The 16,856-nt window shown below is 39.2% G+C and overlaps 1 protein-coding gene and 1 long non-coding RNA gene across 2 annotated transcripts; one reads left to right on the top strand and one right to left on the bottom strand.

Annotated features, from left to right (window-relative positions):
* The first annotated feature begins 1,311 nt into the window (after window positions 1-1,311).
* LOC307008076 (ladderlectin-like) lies at window positions 1,312-5,228 on the top strand. The gene is made up of 6 exons (XM_079630638.1): window positions 1,312-1,390; window positions 1,501-1,583; window positions 2,902-3,031; window positions 3,446-3,565; window positions 4,437-4,548; window positions 4,708-5,228. Exons 2-6 carry the CDS (start codon window positions 1,519-1,521, stop codon window positions 4,773-4,775), a joined length of 495 nt encoding a protein of 164 aa, XP_079486764.1. The 5' UTR covers window positions 1,312-1,390; window positions 1,501-1,518; the 3' UTR covers window positions 4,776-5,228.
* A 4,414-nt stretch (window positions 5,229-9,642) lies between these two features.
* Window positions 9,643-12,565, bottom strand: LOC307008370. The gene is made up of 4 exons (XR_013799797.1): window positions 12,453-12,565; window positions 11,448-11,591; window positions 11,236-11,304; window positions 9,643-11,106 (listed from the first exon to the last, which is right to left on the bottom strand). It is a non-coding gene; the product is annotated as an uncharacterized lncRNA (long non-coding RNA).
* Window positions 12,566-16,856: the final 4,291 nt, after the last annotated feature.

The raw sequence follows: 16,856 nt of genomic DNA, 5'->3' as shown, positions 1-16,856 counted from the left end.
ATACGGCACATGTAACAATAATGTCACAGTCCCTGTCAGGTGCAACCCTCAGACTTTTCAGACACTGAAATTTTCCCTTTAGTTGCAAATGCTCAATTTAAAACTGTGCCCTTGTCCTGGCTAGAGCTCCCTTGTCCGGGTTGTGGGTCAGGGAATGGGGTCATAAAATACTGCCTGCAGGTATAGCCCCTGTGTCTCCAAGCATGTTGTAATCACCTACATAATGAAAAAAATATAGTTATGTTAGGCTCAGAATACGTGTAGTCTATGTAATACAGTGTGCTTGATATTTATATTTTCCGTTTCCATGTTCAAATAATGTGCTACATGTGACAATGTGACTGATATGGTATAGTGTCACACACATTTTTTTTTCATATAATAATATTACTATTATGATATATTTAGAATTGTAATAGGCCTAGTAACTTACCTGCACATTTACACTGTTCACAAAATCCTCTTCATTGAGGCCTTGATGGGAACGTGTGTACAGTCTCGTTAGTGAATCACGTTAGTGAAGCCTGACACCAAGGCTACTGTAAATCATACTTATTGGCTAAGTCATGATTGCATGATGTTCATAAAAAAATATAATGTACCTGCATTGGCAAAAAAAAAAAAAAAAAACTGCTTTACAACCTTGGGTCTGGAAAAACCATAAAAACCCCTAAAAAAAAGCTTGAGCGCGAGGTAAACTTTGTGAATGGCACGACGGGCAGCACTTTTCACCAAGTTCACCGTATCACTCGCAAAGAATCTCAGGGAAATGCACACAGTTTGTGCTGTTGTTAAAGCCCGACTCCGACATTAAATGTGTTGTTCAACAAATGAATGAACAAATGACACTCACGAGTCACGAGAAAAACTATCCCTCTAAAAGTACGCTATCGCGCTGCGCTAAAGGACTTCCCGGATCACCTCCGCTTATAAAGCCGGGATCTAATCCTGTTAACATGAAATAAGCCTGCTCGCGAGCAGGTTTAAGATTGCGCACCTGTTGCTATGACAGCAAGTCCAGGATGAGCGTCGAAGAACCAAACAATCCAAGATCATGCCAAATCGCCAACAATCAAATCCAGCTAAGTGAGTTAGCGACGTACGAAGAACGGATCCCAGGTGGTGAAGATAATGAGGAAGTTACGGCTTCTAAAACGTGCATTTTTAGGTGATATTCAAATGACGATTGTTTTCAGCCGCCACATTATCCACGTCCGATCACTCGCACGATGATTGGCTGTATTCGAATGTTTCCTGAATCACACGTGAACCCTGTCGTAGATGATTTCTGCGCTCAGATCTAAGTAAAGTAGGCTATAAACGCAGGGCTCTTTCTGGAACTTCACATAAACTTCCTCTGAGATTCTAAGGCAACAATCTGAAAAGCAAGGTGAGTTTTTGGAACAGAAACCTACTGAATAACATTTGCTTTGTCTTTGAAATACATCGAGAATCCACAGCATTTGAGGGCAGACATTTAACTTTCTTATTCATTTTTAGGTTCATTTCAGGATCATCATGGCAATGCTGAGAAGTCTTCTGCTTCTTTCTGTTATCTTCTCCATGGGGAATGCAGCCAGGCGGTAACCAAAACCCTTGTGAAAACCCTTGCTAGTTTAAATACATTTTGGGAATGTACAAGATTCCGTTTACTAATATTTGCATGATTAATGAAGGATTTGCAGTGTCTAAGTACACATAGTTTTTGGCATATAAACACACAAACTTGAGATAAGCTACATGTATATAAAATAAAAAACCTTTTTTGCTGTAAACACTAAAAATCCCCATAACATTTATGTACTGGATCAGGGACGTGCAGAGAGTTCCTCAGGGGCAGGGGCTCAAATGTAAAAAGGGGCATATATTTATATATTAAAATAGAAAACCATTATTTTAAATTGTAATATTTTTTTTCAGTTTTTTTATTATCAAATAGCCTAAATGCAAGCTTGAAGCGCATAAGACTTATAAAAAAAAAAAAACTAGTGTGTGCAAAAATGTAACATTAATAGTCACCATTTCGTGTGTTGTTGTCAGCCTACACTTCACATAATAGGCCTGTAGGCCTGGGCTTCATTTAACAAACTATGATAGTTTCCTAATGGTATACGGTGTATCAATATAGACTAAATACATTACAAGTGACTTGAATACTTACCATTAATGCTGCTTTTGGTGCTGGTTTTGTGCAGTGCTTTAGTCATTTTAACATCCATTAGTTCAACGACGGAGATTCAGATCGCTTCAATGTAAATTGGTCTGTCCATGACATTTTCAAAGGATTTATTTATAAATGACCGGAAAAAATTACGCTCCACTTCACATTGTCCAATAAAATTTTAACTTCTTGTGCCAGATGACGATTGGTCGGTGTATTATACATGACAAACAGGCTTCAGTGAATTAAGTAATATTTTAAAATGTGTTGTGGATTTGAATCGACACAACCTTTTATTATAAAAAAATGTAACAATTGTTTGGTTTATTTTTTTCCTGCCGTCGAGCCATATACTCACTAAAAAGAGGCTCGAGAGCGATCGGTTCCCGAGCAGACTGTGGGATACGTTTACACAAGTGCATTTTCATTTTAAAACGTCTAACTTTTGCTACGGTTATGCCTGCCGTCCACACACTACTCCGGAGTTTTAGACCCTCGAAAACGGAGACCGTCAGTCAAGACCGAAGCAAGACACACGCACAACTTGACAAGTGACGCAACCCATAGCAACGCATTATAGCAACAACACCTCAGACTGACAGAAACGTGTGAATTTAGGCTACTTTCGTTTTGTACACATTGTCATGTTAATTATAAGCAAATGCATTTTGTTTTATTGACCACAATATTATCATTTAATATATGTTTGAGACCGGCACTTTTGATTAATTTTGAAATAGGGCAGGGCCTGCTCGAGCACCCACCCCCACCGGATCCACACTTGATTTAGGATGTCCATATGGATGGACAAGTTTTGGACTCCGGTGCTACAAGTACTTCTCTCAATCGGTTAACTGGATCACAGCAGAGGTAATGTATTAGTTACAACAAAGTTATTTGGACAACACTTTATATTAGGTGTCTTTACATCTAAATAAATAGTTTGGTACAATGTATTTATTGTGTGTTTGTGTGGGACAGGTTTGATGCTATGGTTAGGTTTACGGGTGGGTTAACACTGGGTCAACAGAGTAATCCTAGATCTAATTACACCTCTAGTAATTTCTTGGCTTTTTTTTTTTTTTTTTTTTTAATGTAGGCTACAGATTAAAGACCCTTAATAAGTGGGAATGTTGCTTTTTTTTTTAAGTGAAATGCTCTTCTGCAAATAATCAATCAGAGCAGACTTTGTTTGCATATGACTAAAATGTTGTTTAAAGTCATTTATGCTTTCTCCTAAAAAAAATATTAGATTTTGAAATGACAAAAAATCTGTCTCTTCAGAGAAACTGTCAAAGTCTTGAGGCGAATCTCGCATCTGTGCATGATCAACCAGAGAATGATTTCCTGCTCAGTCTGTTGCCTTCCACAAGATCTTGGGTTGGTGCTCATGATGGTGAAATAGTAAGTTAAATGGTGTGCCCTAAATAAACCTATTTGTTTGTCTAAACTGAAATATCTGCTTTAATCAAAGGCAAAGTTTCTAATGAAGATAGTTTGACTTTAAAGATGAACTTCATTAGCTTAAGTCTGACTACAGTAGTGCACTTTTTGGCAGAGATGGACAAAGTACACTTCCTTCCTTGAGTGAAAGTACAGATACTACTGGTCAAATATTACTGTTACAAGTAAAAGTTGCAAAGACTTATGTTTACTTAAATGAGTACTTATGTACTTTTACTTAATTACTTGAGTATCAAAAGTAAATGTCAATCCATTGTTTTATTATTGTTGTATGTAATACTTCCAGTACCTTATGCCTCTGAATCTCTGCCTGCCTACCTACCCTCATATCAATATCACATTTATTTCTAGAACACAGTTCCAGTCGTGAGATTGAATGTGAGATTGAATAAGTGCACTCAATAACGTCCACAATGGTTTCGGACACCCAAATGGCCGTTCCCTCAAATAGTGCCCTATTTAAAGTTTTTGGCTTTAAGTGTTAAACTTACTGTTATCTATAAGCTAGTGTGCTCCAAAACAATGACAAAATTCACATTTAGAAGACAAAACCCAACATTGAAAATGAAAATCCGGTTGCTGTCAGAATCCAACATCAGTTGGTCGTTACTATATACTTTCTACTCCATTTACTTGACAGAAATGTAGTGGATAAAAAGTACGATATTTATCTTTCAAATGTAGTGACTTTTTAAAGTAAAATTTTCCAGAGAAAATAATACTCCAGTACAGATACTCAAAGTGTACTCAAGTTATTGTATTTTGTTACTGTCCACCTCTGCTTTTTGGATTCATTCTCTTCACTTATTAGGATGGAGATTGGTTGTGGAGTGATGGAACTGTGTATGGTTATACCAACTGGTGCTCTGGAGAACCGAACAATGCTGGTGTTCCTGAGAACTGTTTGGAGATCAACTGGACCTGTGAGTGCACTTTTTTTTTTTTTTAATTTTATTATAATTTGCAATCCTATAATTTCATATCATACAGTAACGTTAAATGAATTGTTTGGATTTCACCAAGTGCCTTAAGTTGAACACTGTAACGATCCGAGTAACTGATTTCTTTATTCCACCCTACAGCGAACCATTGCTGGAACGATGCACCCTGTTCAACCTCAATGGACTATATTTGTGTTTTGGACGCGTGAGATCATATTCTGTCATCCTGCTCCACATTAACTTTGTGCTACATTTACTCTTTCTGATCTTATCTTTACAAAAATGTTATTGTGAAGTCCAATCTCTTCTGAATTTGAATCTCTTCTCAATACTTTTTCTGAAACAGTCCTCAAATTAATAAAAGCATTGAATCAAAGCAAGTGCATTGTGGACAATCAAATAAACGTATATTGCTTAGCAAGGTTTAAGGATTTGGTTAGTAGCTGAATATACTATCATTTGTAATTAAGTATTTTTTTTTTCTTTCCCATGTCTGCCACAAACAATGAGCCAAAACTAAATTGATAATTTTCATAGTCATATGTAACCCGTGCCTACATGTGCTTGTGTTAACGCGTTCCTATGGCGACCGGTCGGAAGTGAGTAACTGATCGTTTTCCCAATAAATAAAAAAATGGGTCACCTTTTTTAAAGTCCACATGAAATCAAAATTATCCATATTTACTTTGTTTGCCTAAATTTATCGTTTTGTGGTGAACAATTCATCCATGCAAGTCAATCCCCACAAAAATTTTTTTTGGCTTCATAATCTTTAATCAAAATCTGAAATTACCCCTCCTCTGCATTGGAGGACCTTCCCTGATGACGTAGGTTTGACGGTTTTGGTGTCTGCTTAACATCCGTAACCACGCCCCTCCAACTGACAGTAGACAGGCTGAATGAAACCTACTTTTCTAGATCCAATCAGGTGCTAGTTGGAAAAAAAAGCCACGCCCACTATTTTTCCTCATTTAGTATTCCGTTTCTCTCGGAAATACGTCACAACACTGAGTCAAGTCAAGAATATTTGTATAGCGCTTTTCACAATACAGATTGTACCAAAGCAGCTTCACAGTATTCAATTAAAATAATAAAACGTCCATGTTTGGTAATGCTAATCAATAGTATTATTGATTGATTCATTAAATTGAATATCCCCAACTGAGCAAGCCAAAGGCAACGAAAATGAAATGAAAAACTCCATCAGGTGACCCAATGGTGACCTAAAACTCCATCAGGTGACCCAATGGTGACCTAAAACTCCATCAGATGACCTAATGGTGACCTAAAACTCCATCAGGTGACCTAATGGTGACCTAAAACTCCATCAGGTGACCTAATGGTGACCTAAAACTCCATCAGATGACCTAATGGTGACCTAAAACTCCATCAGATGACCTAATGGTGACCTAAAACTCCATCAGCTGACCTAATGGTGACCTAAAACTCCATCAGATGACCTAATGGTGACCTAAAACTCCATCAGGTGACCTAATGGTGACCTAAAACTCCATCAGCTGACCTAATGGTGACCTAAAACTCCATCAGGTGACCTAATGGAGAAAAAAAAAAACTTGGGAGAACCCAGGCTCAGTCGGGGGCCAGTTCTCCTATGGCGGTTATGAACTAGAGGCCGGATTTAACTGTAAGATTAAAACATTTATATGAATGCCTGGCTGAAGAGATGCGTCTTTAATCTAGTTTTGAACTGGGAGAGCGACTCTGAGCAACAAACAGTATCAGGAAGGCTATTCCAGAGTTTTGGAGCTAAATGTGAAAATGCTCTCCCTCCTTTGGTGGACTTAGATATCCTAGGTATAACCAAAAGCCTTGAATTTAGCGATCTTAAAGAGCGCGATGGATTATAGGGCGATAGAAGATCCGTTAAATAGACTGGAGCTAAGCGGTTTAGGGCTTTATAAGTCAATAACAATACCTTATAATTAATACGGAACTTTATAGGTAACCAATGTAGTGATGATAAGATCGGTGTTATACGATCATATTTTCTTGATCTAGTAAGAACTCTAGCGGCTGCATTTTGGACTAACTGTAGCTTGTTTATTGAGGATGCAGGACAACCAGCTAATAGAGCATTACAGTAATCTAGTCTCGAGGTCATAAATGCATGAACTAACTTTTCTGCATCAGAAACTGATAGCATATTACGTAGCTTAGCAATGTTTCTAAGGTGGAAAAAGGCAGTTTTTGTAACATATGAAATATGATTTTTAAAAGACAGGTTGCAGTGTCTAGTATGACACCCAGGTCTTTTACTGTAGAGGATAAAGTAGCAGGACATCCTACTATGTTAAAGTTGTATTGTGAGAGGTTTTGTGGGCGGTTTTTTGAACCGATAAGTAGTACCCCTGTCTAGTCTGGATTTAATAGAAGAAAATTACGCATCATCCAATCTTTTATATCTTTAACACACTCTGTCAATTTTGATAATTTAGCGTTTTCATCCGGCCGTGCAACTTCCGGTTCACAAGGACTTTAAGGCACAGAGACACAGTACTCGTTCCTCTTCTAGAGAGAACCGAGGTTACGTTAATAACCGAGTACGTTCTCTTACGAGAGTTCTCTCGTACTGCGTCGAAGACGCTACGGGAACCCAGTGCAAAACACGTGCATGCTGAGATCCGACACCAGAGACCCAAGGGCGCGCGCCCGGAGCACACATAGTGTATGATCACCAGAAAAAACTCACATAGAGTGCATCTCATGAAGCTTCATTTGACAAGCATATATTTACAGAGCACAACTCAGTGTTACACTTGTATATAATGGAAGAACAAGACGGAAACAAACAGGGTCAACAGCCGGGGAGAAGAAGAGGAGTAAGGATGTGTGGTGGAAGGGTACGGAGGCAAAATAGTGGAAGAGATCAAGATTGTGGACATGTTTATAATGAAATGCCACTATTCCAGACCATGTTCTCAATCATGACCTTACAATGACTGAGGTGGGTGAAAAGGTGCAGCCGGATGTTGGGAGAACAACAGTGTCTTCAGTCATTCAAACGTTTGTAGACAGAACAGGTGTGTAATCAAACATTATTTTCTGTACTGTAATACTGTATACAGTACTAATTTGCATTTTACACTGTATATATATTATACTGTATATATATGTATATGAATGTATATGTATGTCATTGTGATTTAAAGAATATAAATATAAATCGAAGCCATAGTTTAAATCTGAAAATACTTTACACTTTTATATTGACAACATGACTAATCATTTTGACTGTTGTGAACAATGACACAAGTACTATTAATTCTGATGGCACTAGTACGTTCATTCACATAAATACTGACTTTTGAGAGATGAACTAAGGATTTTGAGCAGGTTACAGGCTTACTTCCATTGTGTGGTGCTGCTAGTATGAATTATTTTGAGAAATGCATTTACAGGTTTGAAAATATTAAGGATGATTCAAGAAATGTACCAAAGTGACTGAGAAAAACTGCAAAAGTACATTAAGGGCAAACAGTAGACTATGTGCAAAGGGATTTAGTAAATGGGTGAACATGATTTCATCAGGTAGGCTGCAACATCCCTGAATAAACATCCTTTTTGATCATGGAGTAAAATTCCAATTAGATTTGAGGAATAAGTTCACAGTTAATATCAATTTCAGGCTAAAACCAATGCAGAGCCTAGCTCCAAGTCAATGAACTTTTGTAAACTTAGATCGTGACAGACGTGCAGACTGTCACAGTGTCTGGTTTGTATATTCCTGGTGTCCACTAGAGGTTCTCTTCCCCACGGTGTCATCCACATTATGAACTGCATTCCCCACAATCTGTACCAATCACTGTTCATTGCACTCAGCGGTTCCCGGTCATCATTGTTCCCAGCTGTTCCCTGTTTCATTGTTAGTTCTGTGTGTATATATACCCTGGTTGTTTCAGTGTTTGTTACAGAGTCCTTGTCTATTATCACACCACTTCCGAGTACAGCTTTTTTTTCCCTGTTTTGTATTGTTTTGTATTGCCCCTGCCTGGACTGTTTATGATTACGGATTACCCTATTAAGCTGCGTATGGATCTAACCCCTGTTTCCCGTGTGTTGTTCGTGACACACGTTCTCCACACGCATGGCAGACGCACGTTCTCCAGACGTTCCTATTTACAGACGTAATCCACACGTTATCTTCTAACGTGACGCCGTAGTGACGTCTGTATAGATCAACAGCTACACGTTATTGAGGTGTCTATGCACGTATACACGTGTGTTATCTTTCGTGCTTGTCAGTCTCGTCGCCGAATGGAAAATTTTGAGCGCCAGTTTAAGCATATTTCCCGGGCAGTAGTACCACGTGTGTGTGTGTGTATATATATATTTCGTCGCTGTCGGGCGGAATCCTCGTATCTCCAAAACCATTATTTTTCAGGAAATTGAAAAAAACGGCATATTTTTTTAGTTATTAAACATTGTATCGTTAAAGTTGGTATTATACCTTATATTGCTATCGTATAATGTTGTGTACTAACATTAACACAACATTTCCCCAAAATCATGTTTAATCGGAGATACGAGATTTGTGACTTCAGAGCAGGGAGATACGAGATTACACTGTCATTGATAAGAATGGTACGGACACAGACGTCGCTGTTGCCAGCAGTGTTTTGACAAGAGACAAGGCTTTTGGAGCTAATTAAAGCTAATGATTGTGGTTATATACAATACATCTTTCTTAACTCTATTTTAAAGGTTTAAGAGATTTAAGTGATGCAATACAAAAAACGATGAGCTGACTAGGCTGTCTAATAGGCGGACATTAGCATAACGCAAACTTAGCTTCATGGCTTTACAGGCTTCCTTCTGCACCGAAGCATTACAGCTATCAATTTTTAACAAAACAGGCCTACTCAAATGTATCTAACCTAACTATTTTCACTCGTTATTGTCTAAAAAACAGACAGAGTTTAGATAGGCTTACTAGTAGACAGCCATTTTTTTCTACCATAAATACAAACCTTGCTACTTAGGGTATTTTACATGCACAGTGCCAAGAGAGAAATCGTCTATAAGTAGGCCAAACAGCTGAACTTTGAGTCAGTAAAATAATAATAAAAACAATAATTTAATGATGGTATCCAAAACATTAAATTCAAGTATTATATTAGATACATTTTAAAACTTCAATGCACATGTATAATAAGCCTAGTAATAAGTAGATATTTAAAATAATTCAATAACTGAATTCAAGTATTAAAGGCGCTGAACAATTTTTAAACTAAGCGGTTCATTGAAAAGAAATGGTTGACAGAAGAAGGTATGTTTATTGGACAAGGGTAAATAAATAGGGTGGTGCTTCAGTGAGAACAGAGGCTATGGCAGGGTTGTATTAAAAATATATTTTGAAGAATGTCAGTAACCAAACAGTTAACTGGAGCCATTGACTTCCACAGTATTATTTTTTTTCCTACTATGGAAGTCAATAGCTTCAGTTAACTGTTTGGTTACTGACATTCTTCAAAATATCTTCCTTTGTGATCAGCAGAAGAAAGACATTCATACAGATCTGAAACAACTTGAGGGTGAGTAAATGATGACATAATTTTAATTTAGAAGTGAACTATCCCTTTAAGGCTTGCTTTACTACTGAGTGTATTCCCAGCTAACAGTCTTTTGTCATAAAAACGTTCTCCAAATATTCAGTGCTGGTTCTGGGAACGTGAAAAATGTCCAGTTTTCTTGACGTTACAGGAACTTGTTTAAAAGGTATAATGTTCCTTTATAAATGTTCTTTTAACTTAATTTTCATTTCAACATTCTAGGAACATTGACTTCTAACATTCCAATGTCATTAATGACTCGCCCTCATGTCGTTCCAAGCCTGTAAGACCTCTGTTCATCTTCGGAACACAGTTTAAGATATTTTAGATTTAGTGCGAGAGCTTTCTGTCCCTCAATTGAAAATGTATGCACGGTATACTGTCTATGTCCAGAAAGGTAATAACGACATCAAAGTAGTCCATGTGACATCAGTGGGTTAGTTTTTTGAAGCATCGAAAATACATTTTGGTCCAAAAATACGACTTTATTCAGCATTGTATTCTCTTCTGGGTCTGTTGTCAATCCGCGTCATGACTCTGCAGTGACGCTGCTGACGTAAGATGCTGCTGACGTGTTATCTGGTGCGCCCGAGCTTCGTTTACAGTCTGAGGGAGACGCACGCTATATTCAAGCTATTCTACATTGTTTGTATTTTGCTATTGCTATATTTACATGTTTGCGAAGATTGTTTTGTTTTTGTTGCTCGGGCGCAACAAATGACACGTCAGAAGCGTCTTACGTCAGCAGCGTCACTGTGGAGTCGACTTGCTTTAATCAGAAGAGAATACAATGCTGAATAAAGTAATAGATTTTGTTATTTTTGGACCAAAATGTATTTTCGATGCTTCAAAAAATGTTGATGAATTTTTTTCCAGGTGTTTTCAGCTCTCAGTCTTTTCCTTGGAGGTGCGACTTCCTCAGCATTTGAGCACGAATTCTCTGCATCCTCTTCATTTCCACCATGGAAACCTTTAAAATACACACACAAACCAAACGTGCATGAAAGAGTTGCATCTTTATAAACTGTCAACAGTGAGGGCTATAGTAGAAGAACCTTATCTAATTTAATGAGAAATTGTAGAAAAGCATCTAACCTACCCGTGTCAAACTGCACCTGCTCTGGAGCCAGCAGTGAGGCCTCCTCTACCTCCAGACCACCAGATAAATCTTTTCAAACACATGATACAATTAGTGTGAATAATTTTTTTAACAAATGTCTATTGTTGTGAAATCCATTAGCATGAAACTCATCCATTTTGGTATGTAAAATCATGATTATCTCTCATGATTATTATAGAAAATAACTATACCAGCATGTATCACTGTGTCCTCCATCTCTTCCTCTCTCTCTACACTCTCTCCATCAGAGCTCTCACTCTCTATTAGGGCCCTTGCCTGATCATATGGCACATTGACCATCTTACATAGTTCCTCTAAGGACACAGACATGGTTGCTGCAAAACATAAAATGAATAAAGGTCAAATGATCAACTTTCCCTAAGTTATACGGCATGTTTACGTATGAAAACGAAGCAAGAAGCCACACTGCAAAAAATGCTTTTCTTACTTAGTATTTTGTCTTGTTTCCAGTCCAAATACCAAATCAAAAATGATTAATTCAAGATGCCAAACACAAACAGCTATTCCAAGGATATTCATTTTGATTAATTCCCCCGGAAAACAGGACATAATATCTTATAGTATTTTACTCATCTAGTAATGCATCTTGATTTAATAATTTTTAGATATTTGGACTGGAAACAAGACAAAAATAGAAGAAAAGCATTTTTTGCAGTGCAGCAGATAGCTTGCTTAAAGTGAAGAATATGACGACAAAGACAGCTACTTGTTGAACATGACGGCATGCCTTGACATTGAAAGCTACAATCCTGACATAGTACATTCAATTAACGTTATTTTGTTGTTCCTCAGACGAGTGCCAGAACTAGCGGGGGTCAAGATTTTTTTCCTTTAAGCCCCACGAAAATCACGTTAGCTATCTCACCAAACATGACGACAAAACCAGGCTAACTAAGTCAACGGCAGGATATTTTTGTGCTTTAAATTCATTATCCTCGTCAGAAACAAAAACATGGAAGATTTCAATCAACAAGATAGCTAACGTTAACGTTACAGTCCAATGCTAAGTTAGACCTAAACCTAGAAAACCTAGAAAAATCTAGCATCCTCAGAAACGATAAGCTACATTAGGCTCAGCACTACCATTACTTCAAGATCGAGATAAAACTGTTATATATATTTATTAAAATTCATATAACTGAATCATGAATAACCAGTGTTTTGAGAACATTTACCTCAGGATGTGTTGCTCGATGAAGATCGTTGCGACTTTCAATCTTGAAGAAACAAAATGTCGCGAAGCTCCCTCCCACCCACGGAGTGAAGAAGAGGTGGAGTTACGAGGCTTCTCAGACAGTTGAAGTGTCCAATGGAGTTACGAGATTTGCTCTCAAGCTATTTTCAACACTTTAGATTGGTTAAAAATTTGTAAAAATAACAGACCCACGTGGGGACTGACCAATTGCATCGATTTGTGAAAAAATCAGAAATTGACTAAATTTGGACATACGAGGTTTCCGCCCGACAGCGACGATATATATATCTCTCCTCCTGGTCTGATAGGAGAATGGTAGTGATTGACAGCTGACCGCGTCAGCTGATTGTGGCCTATGCCTACGTGGCCTGTCTGAAGTAACGCTGCGCTCGATTTCTGGATGAAAAGGCATCTGAAAGGCTAAAACTAATTCCTCTTAGTGACAATATGGTGTCACGTCGAATTGTGGATATTGCCCAGAATTGAGAAGAACAGCTCATAGTGAGACTAAAGTCAGCGAGGGATTTAGCTATTCAGCTGGATGAGACCACTGACGTTGCATCAAGCGCTATGTTACTGGTTTATGTTCGGTACATTTGGCAAGGTGAATTTCTAACATAGCCTTCTAGCACGTCAGGTGCACATATTTTTGAACAATTATGCTTTCATAACAAAATGCGGTCTATATTGGGCTAATTGCAATCACTAGCAACCAGCAACCTCACTGGCAAAAATAGTGGATTTGTCAGAAGGATTAAGGATGCAGCAGGACAGAACATTGTTTGGTATCATTGTTTTATTCATCGTGTAGCTTTGGTATCAAAAGGAATCCTACCTGAGCTTGAAGTAGTGATGTGAGACACTGTCAAAGTTGTGAACTACAGTAAAGGCAGTGCTCTTAATAGCCGACTTTTCGAGGCCCTGTGTATTAAAAAGGGAGCCGAGCACAAACATTTACTCTTTCATACAGACGTGAGATGGCTGTCGAAGGGCAGGCTGCTCAGCCGAGTGTACGAATTGAGGGATGAAATGCATGCTTTACTTAGTGATAAACTGTACCCTCTCGCAAGCTCATTCAGTGATGAGAAATGACTTTTAACCCTGTCTTATCTTGCTGACATCTGTTCTAAACGAACTGAATCTAAAACTACAAGGACGGGAGGACAACATTTTCAGACATTGCGAATTCTTAAGTTCAGGCTTTCCATAAATCACTCGAACTCTGGCAGCAGCGACTCAAAACCTCAAGCTACTATATGTTCCCGACAATGATAAAACGCATTGAAGAAAACGAGGGCGTTACTAACATAACCTTGGTTCCCTGAGAGTAGAGAACGAGAATTGCGTAGCTATACGCAGTGGGAAAACTCCTTTTTTTTTGAGAATATTGAAGCCATTATTTTAAAACGCAATGCAGCTGCACAGCGAGCACAAAGCGCCTTAGCATTGGCTGTGTTGCGGCAACTGCACAAACCTATAGTGAAGCGGCTGAGACGCAATCGGGTCGCTTGGCGCCCATAGCGGGTCAGAGCCAGAATGGGCGTGGGTTATGCCTATATAAGCAGACCATTTCGCCATAGAATCAGGTTAAATCGACAGCACCTGAGCCAAGCATAATAGCACGGCAGGCTACACAATACTCGTTCCTTACTCTCAGGGAACCGAGGTTACGTTAGTAACCGAGTATGTTCCCTTTCGAGAACGTTCACTTCGTATTGCATAGCTATACGCAGTGGGAAGCCATTTTAAAACGCCATGCTATTGGCTGGTGACTTCACCCTGAACCATTACCTGGGGCTATGCGGCAAGAGGCTAATAGTAAAGTTTGAAAGACAAAATACCCCCCAGGACCGGACAGATGTCTTCAAGTGGTACGCCACTGGACCACGCCCATGATGAGGCCATGCCTCTAGTAGAATGGGCTCTAACACATATGGGGCTTTGAAGGCCCATGGAAGTGTAGGCTAGAGAGATAGAGTCTAGTAGTGATGCGCGGGTCGTTTTTTTCCCAACCCATGGGTCCCGCATTTATGAAATTATTTGGCCCGCCCCATCCCGCCCCGCACCACTGTATCTTTTTTTTTACAACCCACCCTGCCCGAACCCGCGACCATTAAATAGATAATAGACATAAACCTGTTTACTGCCTGTTTCCCGCTACTGTCAATAAAGATCCTGCAGCTGGGTTGCATTACATGTTTACTCCTGTAGATGAAACAACTCCAGAGTTCTGGAGAAGAGCTATGTGGAGGAGCTATGTGAACTGCGCTATTTACAGTGAGAGAGGTTCAAAGACGGCCGTTGTCATGGTATTGTGACCAAAGATAGCCTGTGATCATTTTCTGACAGTGTAAGAAATTTAGCATGATCATCTCACAGCGTGTTTGCTGCTACGACCTACATCTTCTGACTAGCCAATACAAATGCAGCATGAAATGGCGTATTCATCTAAGTCAGATAAATAAAAGAAAGGTGTGTTTGTAACCATATCTCGTACTAATTTAGAATTTGGTCCTCTCTCTTCCACTGTCCAGCACCTGAACTACCACGCTCATTCACATTCCAACAAGCCACTGTTGAGAAGACATCATGACAAGATGCACACATCACCTACATCTCCTTTGCCAATATTGTGGTCTCGCTAACCTCTAACTTCTACACAGCCCAGTCCTTCCGAATCGGAGCAGCCAGAACAGCATCTTCTATCATCCCTTCTCCTATGCTCAAAAGAATAGGACGATGGACATCTGCTTTCCAATGCTACATTCGCCCATGAACTAACGACATTTGCAAGCCCAGAAAACCATGAGCCACCACACTTTATAGACTCAACCTCTGTTATGAACAGAACTCGCGAATCAATCCTAATGTACCACTTACTCAGTTTTTTGGGGGATTGATAACTTTCAGAGTTAACCTACGTATTTAAGTAGAGTCTTGCTTCTATAGTTCATCTATTCATGCATGATCAGACTCTGAAGACTAGCTCAGGGAATCACGTTCCCTTCCCCTTTTGAGGTACGCTGCTGCCTCTGTTGATTTTAAGGGGTTAATCCTGACTCATTGACTTTGAACTACGTTATTGTGTAGGGTGATTTATGCCACACAAATGTATCTCAAACTGTCTAATATGGCAGCTGAGCCTAAGCCTTTCGCCAAATCCAAGAATTGTCAAGAAATTTTATTATTCTCAAAAGTGGTCCTGACTGAAAATACACTGTACTGAAATCTAACTATTTTGAAATTAATTTCATTCATTCATTTAATTTCTGCATTTGGCAGATGCTTTTATCCAAAGCAACTTACACTGCATTTCTAGGTACACATTTTACATTCTTATCAGTTTTTGCTTTCCATGGGAATCGAACCCATGACCTTGGCATTGCAAACACCAACGCTCTACTGTTTGAGCAACATTTTTGATGATCTTACAGGATTACTGAAATCTCACAGTCTGTTGCAGGCATAAGACAATAAAACTCAGACAAAGGAACAGAGGGAAGAGGGACAGGGCAAAGATTGTCCCAGACCGGGACTCTTGGGCAGAGATCTTTGTTGGAGAATGGGGAGAAGCCAGAGGAATCAAAACCCTGGCCGGAGCTGGGAAGCAGGTGACCCAGGCTTAGCCAGAGGACTTGAAAACCAGAGCGGAGGCAGTGGAACTGGAGTCCAGGGCAGAGCTGGTGGAAGAGGTGAACGGAGGACCGTCGGCACAAAAAAAAGTCTAAAGCCCGGGACACACCAAGCGGACAATCGGCCGCTGCGCAAGAAGTGAAAACGGTACAGATAGAAGGCTGTTCTAATGCGTGTTACTTGGCGAATATTTCAATATTAACATGAGCAGAGTGGAATAAAGAAAGTGTTTAGCAAAATTGATATTCAAAACGGTAAGCACACACTGCTTGCAGCGTCGGTTTCCCTTTTTGAATGACGGATATAGATGAATATATCTGCACAAATAGACAGTTGTCTCATTTGCTTACATTATATTTAAAGGAACACTCCGACTTTTTGGGACTTTAGCCTATTCACCTTATCCCCCAGAGTTAGATAAGTCCATACATACCTTTTTCATCTCCGTGCGTGCTATAAGTCTGTTTGACGCACCCACCGCTAGCCTAGCTTAGCACAAAGACGGGATGTAAATGGTTGCAGCTAGCAGACTAATCCAAATAAGTGACAAAATAACGCAAACATTTTCCTATTTACGTGTCGTGATTTGTATAGTCACAGAGTGTACAAAAAACAAAGTCACATGAGACACAGACATATTTTAACCGTATAAATACTGAGAACTATATTCTCTGAAGGCGAAGCACTGCTACTTGGGCGGAGTGATAACCGCAGCACCTGAGACGCGCCGTGGTGAGGAGCAGAGAGTTCG

The sequence above is a fragment of the Phoxinus phoxinus genome (genome assembly GCF_949152265.1).
Source record: "Phoxinus phoxinus genome assembly, chromosome: 12".
NCBI lineage: Eukaryota > Metazoa > Chordata > Actinopteri > Cypriniformes > Leuciscidae > Phoxinus > Phoxinus phoxinus.
Note: the sequence above shows the minus strand (reverse complement) of the source record. Positions and strands in the feature narration are given on the sequence as shown.

Excerpts from the sequence above, each read along its gene's own strand:
- LOC307008076 (XM_079630638.1), top strand. The coding sequence starts at position 1,519 with ATGGCAATGCTGAGAAGTCTTCTGCTTCTTTCTGTTATCTTCTCCATG. Across the intron at positions 1,584-2,901 it reads ATGGGGAATGCAGCCAGGCG|GGCAGGGCCTGCTCGAGCAC; the intron begins GTAACCAAAACC and ends ATTTTGAAATAG. Across the intron at positions 4,549-4,707 it reads TTTGGAGATCAACTGGACCT|CGAACCATTGCTGGAACGAT; the intron begins GTGAGTGCACTT and ends TCCACCCTACAG.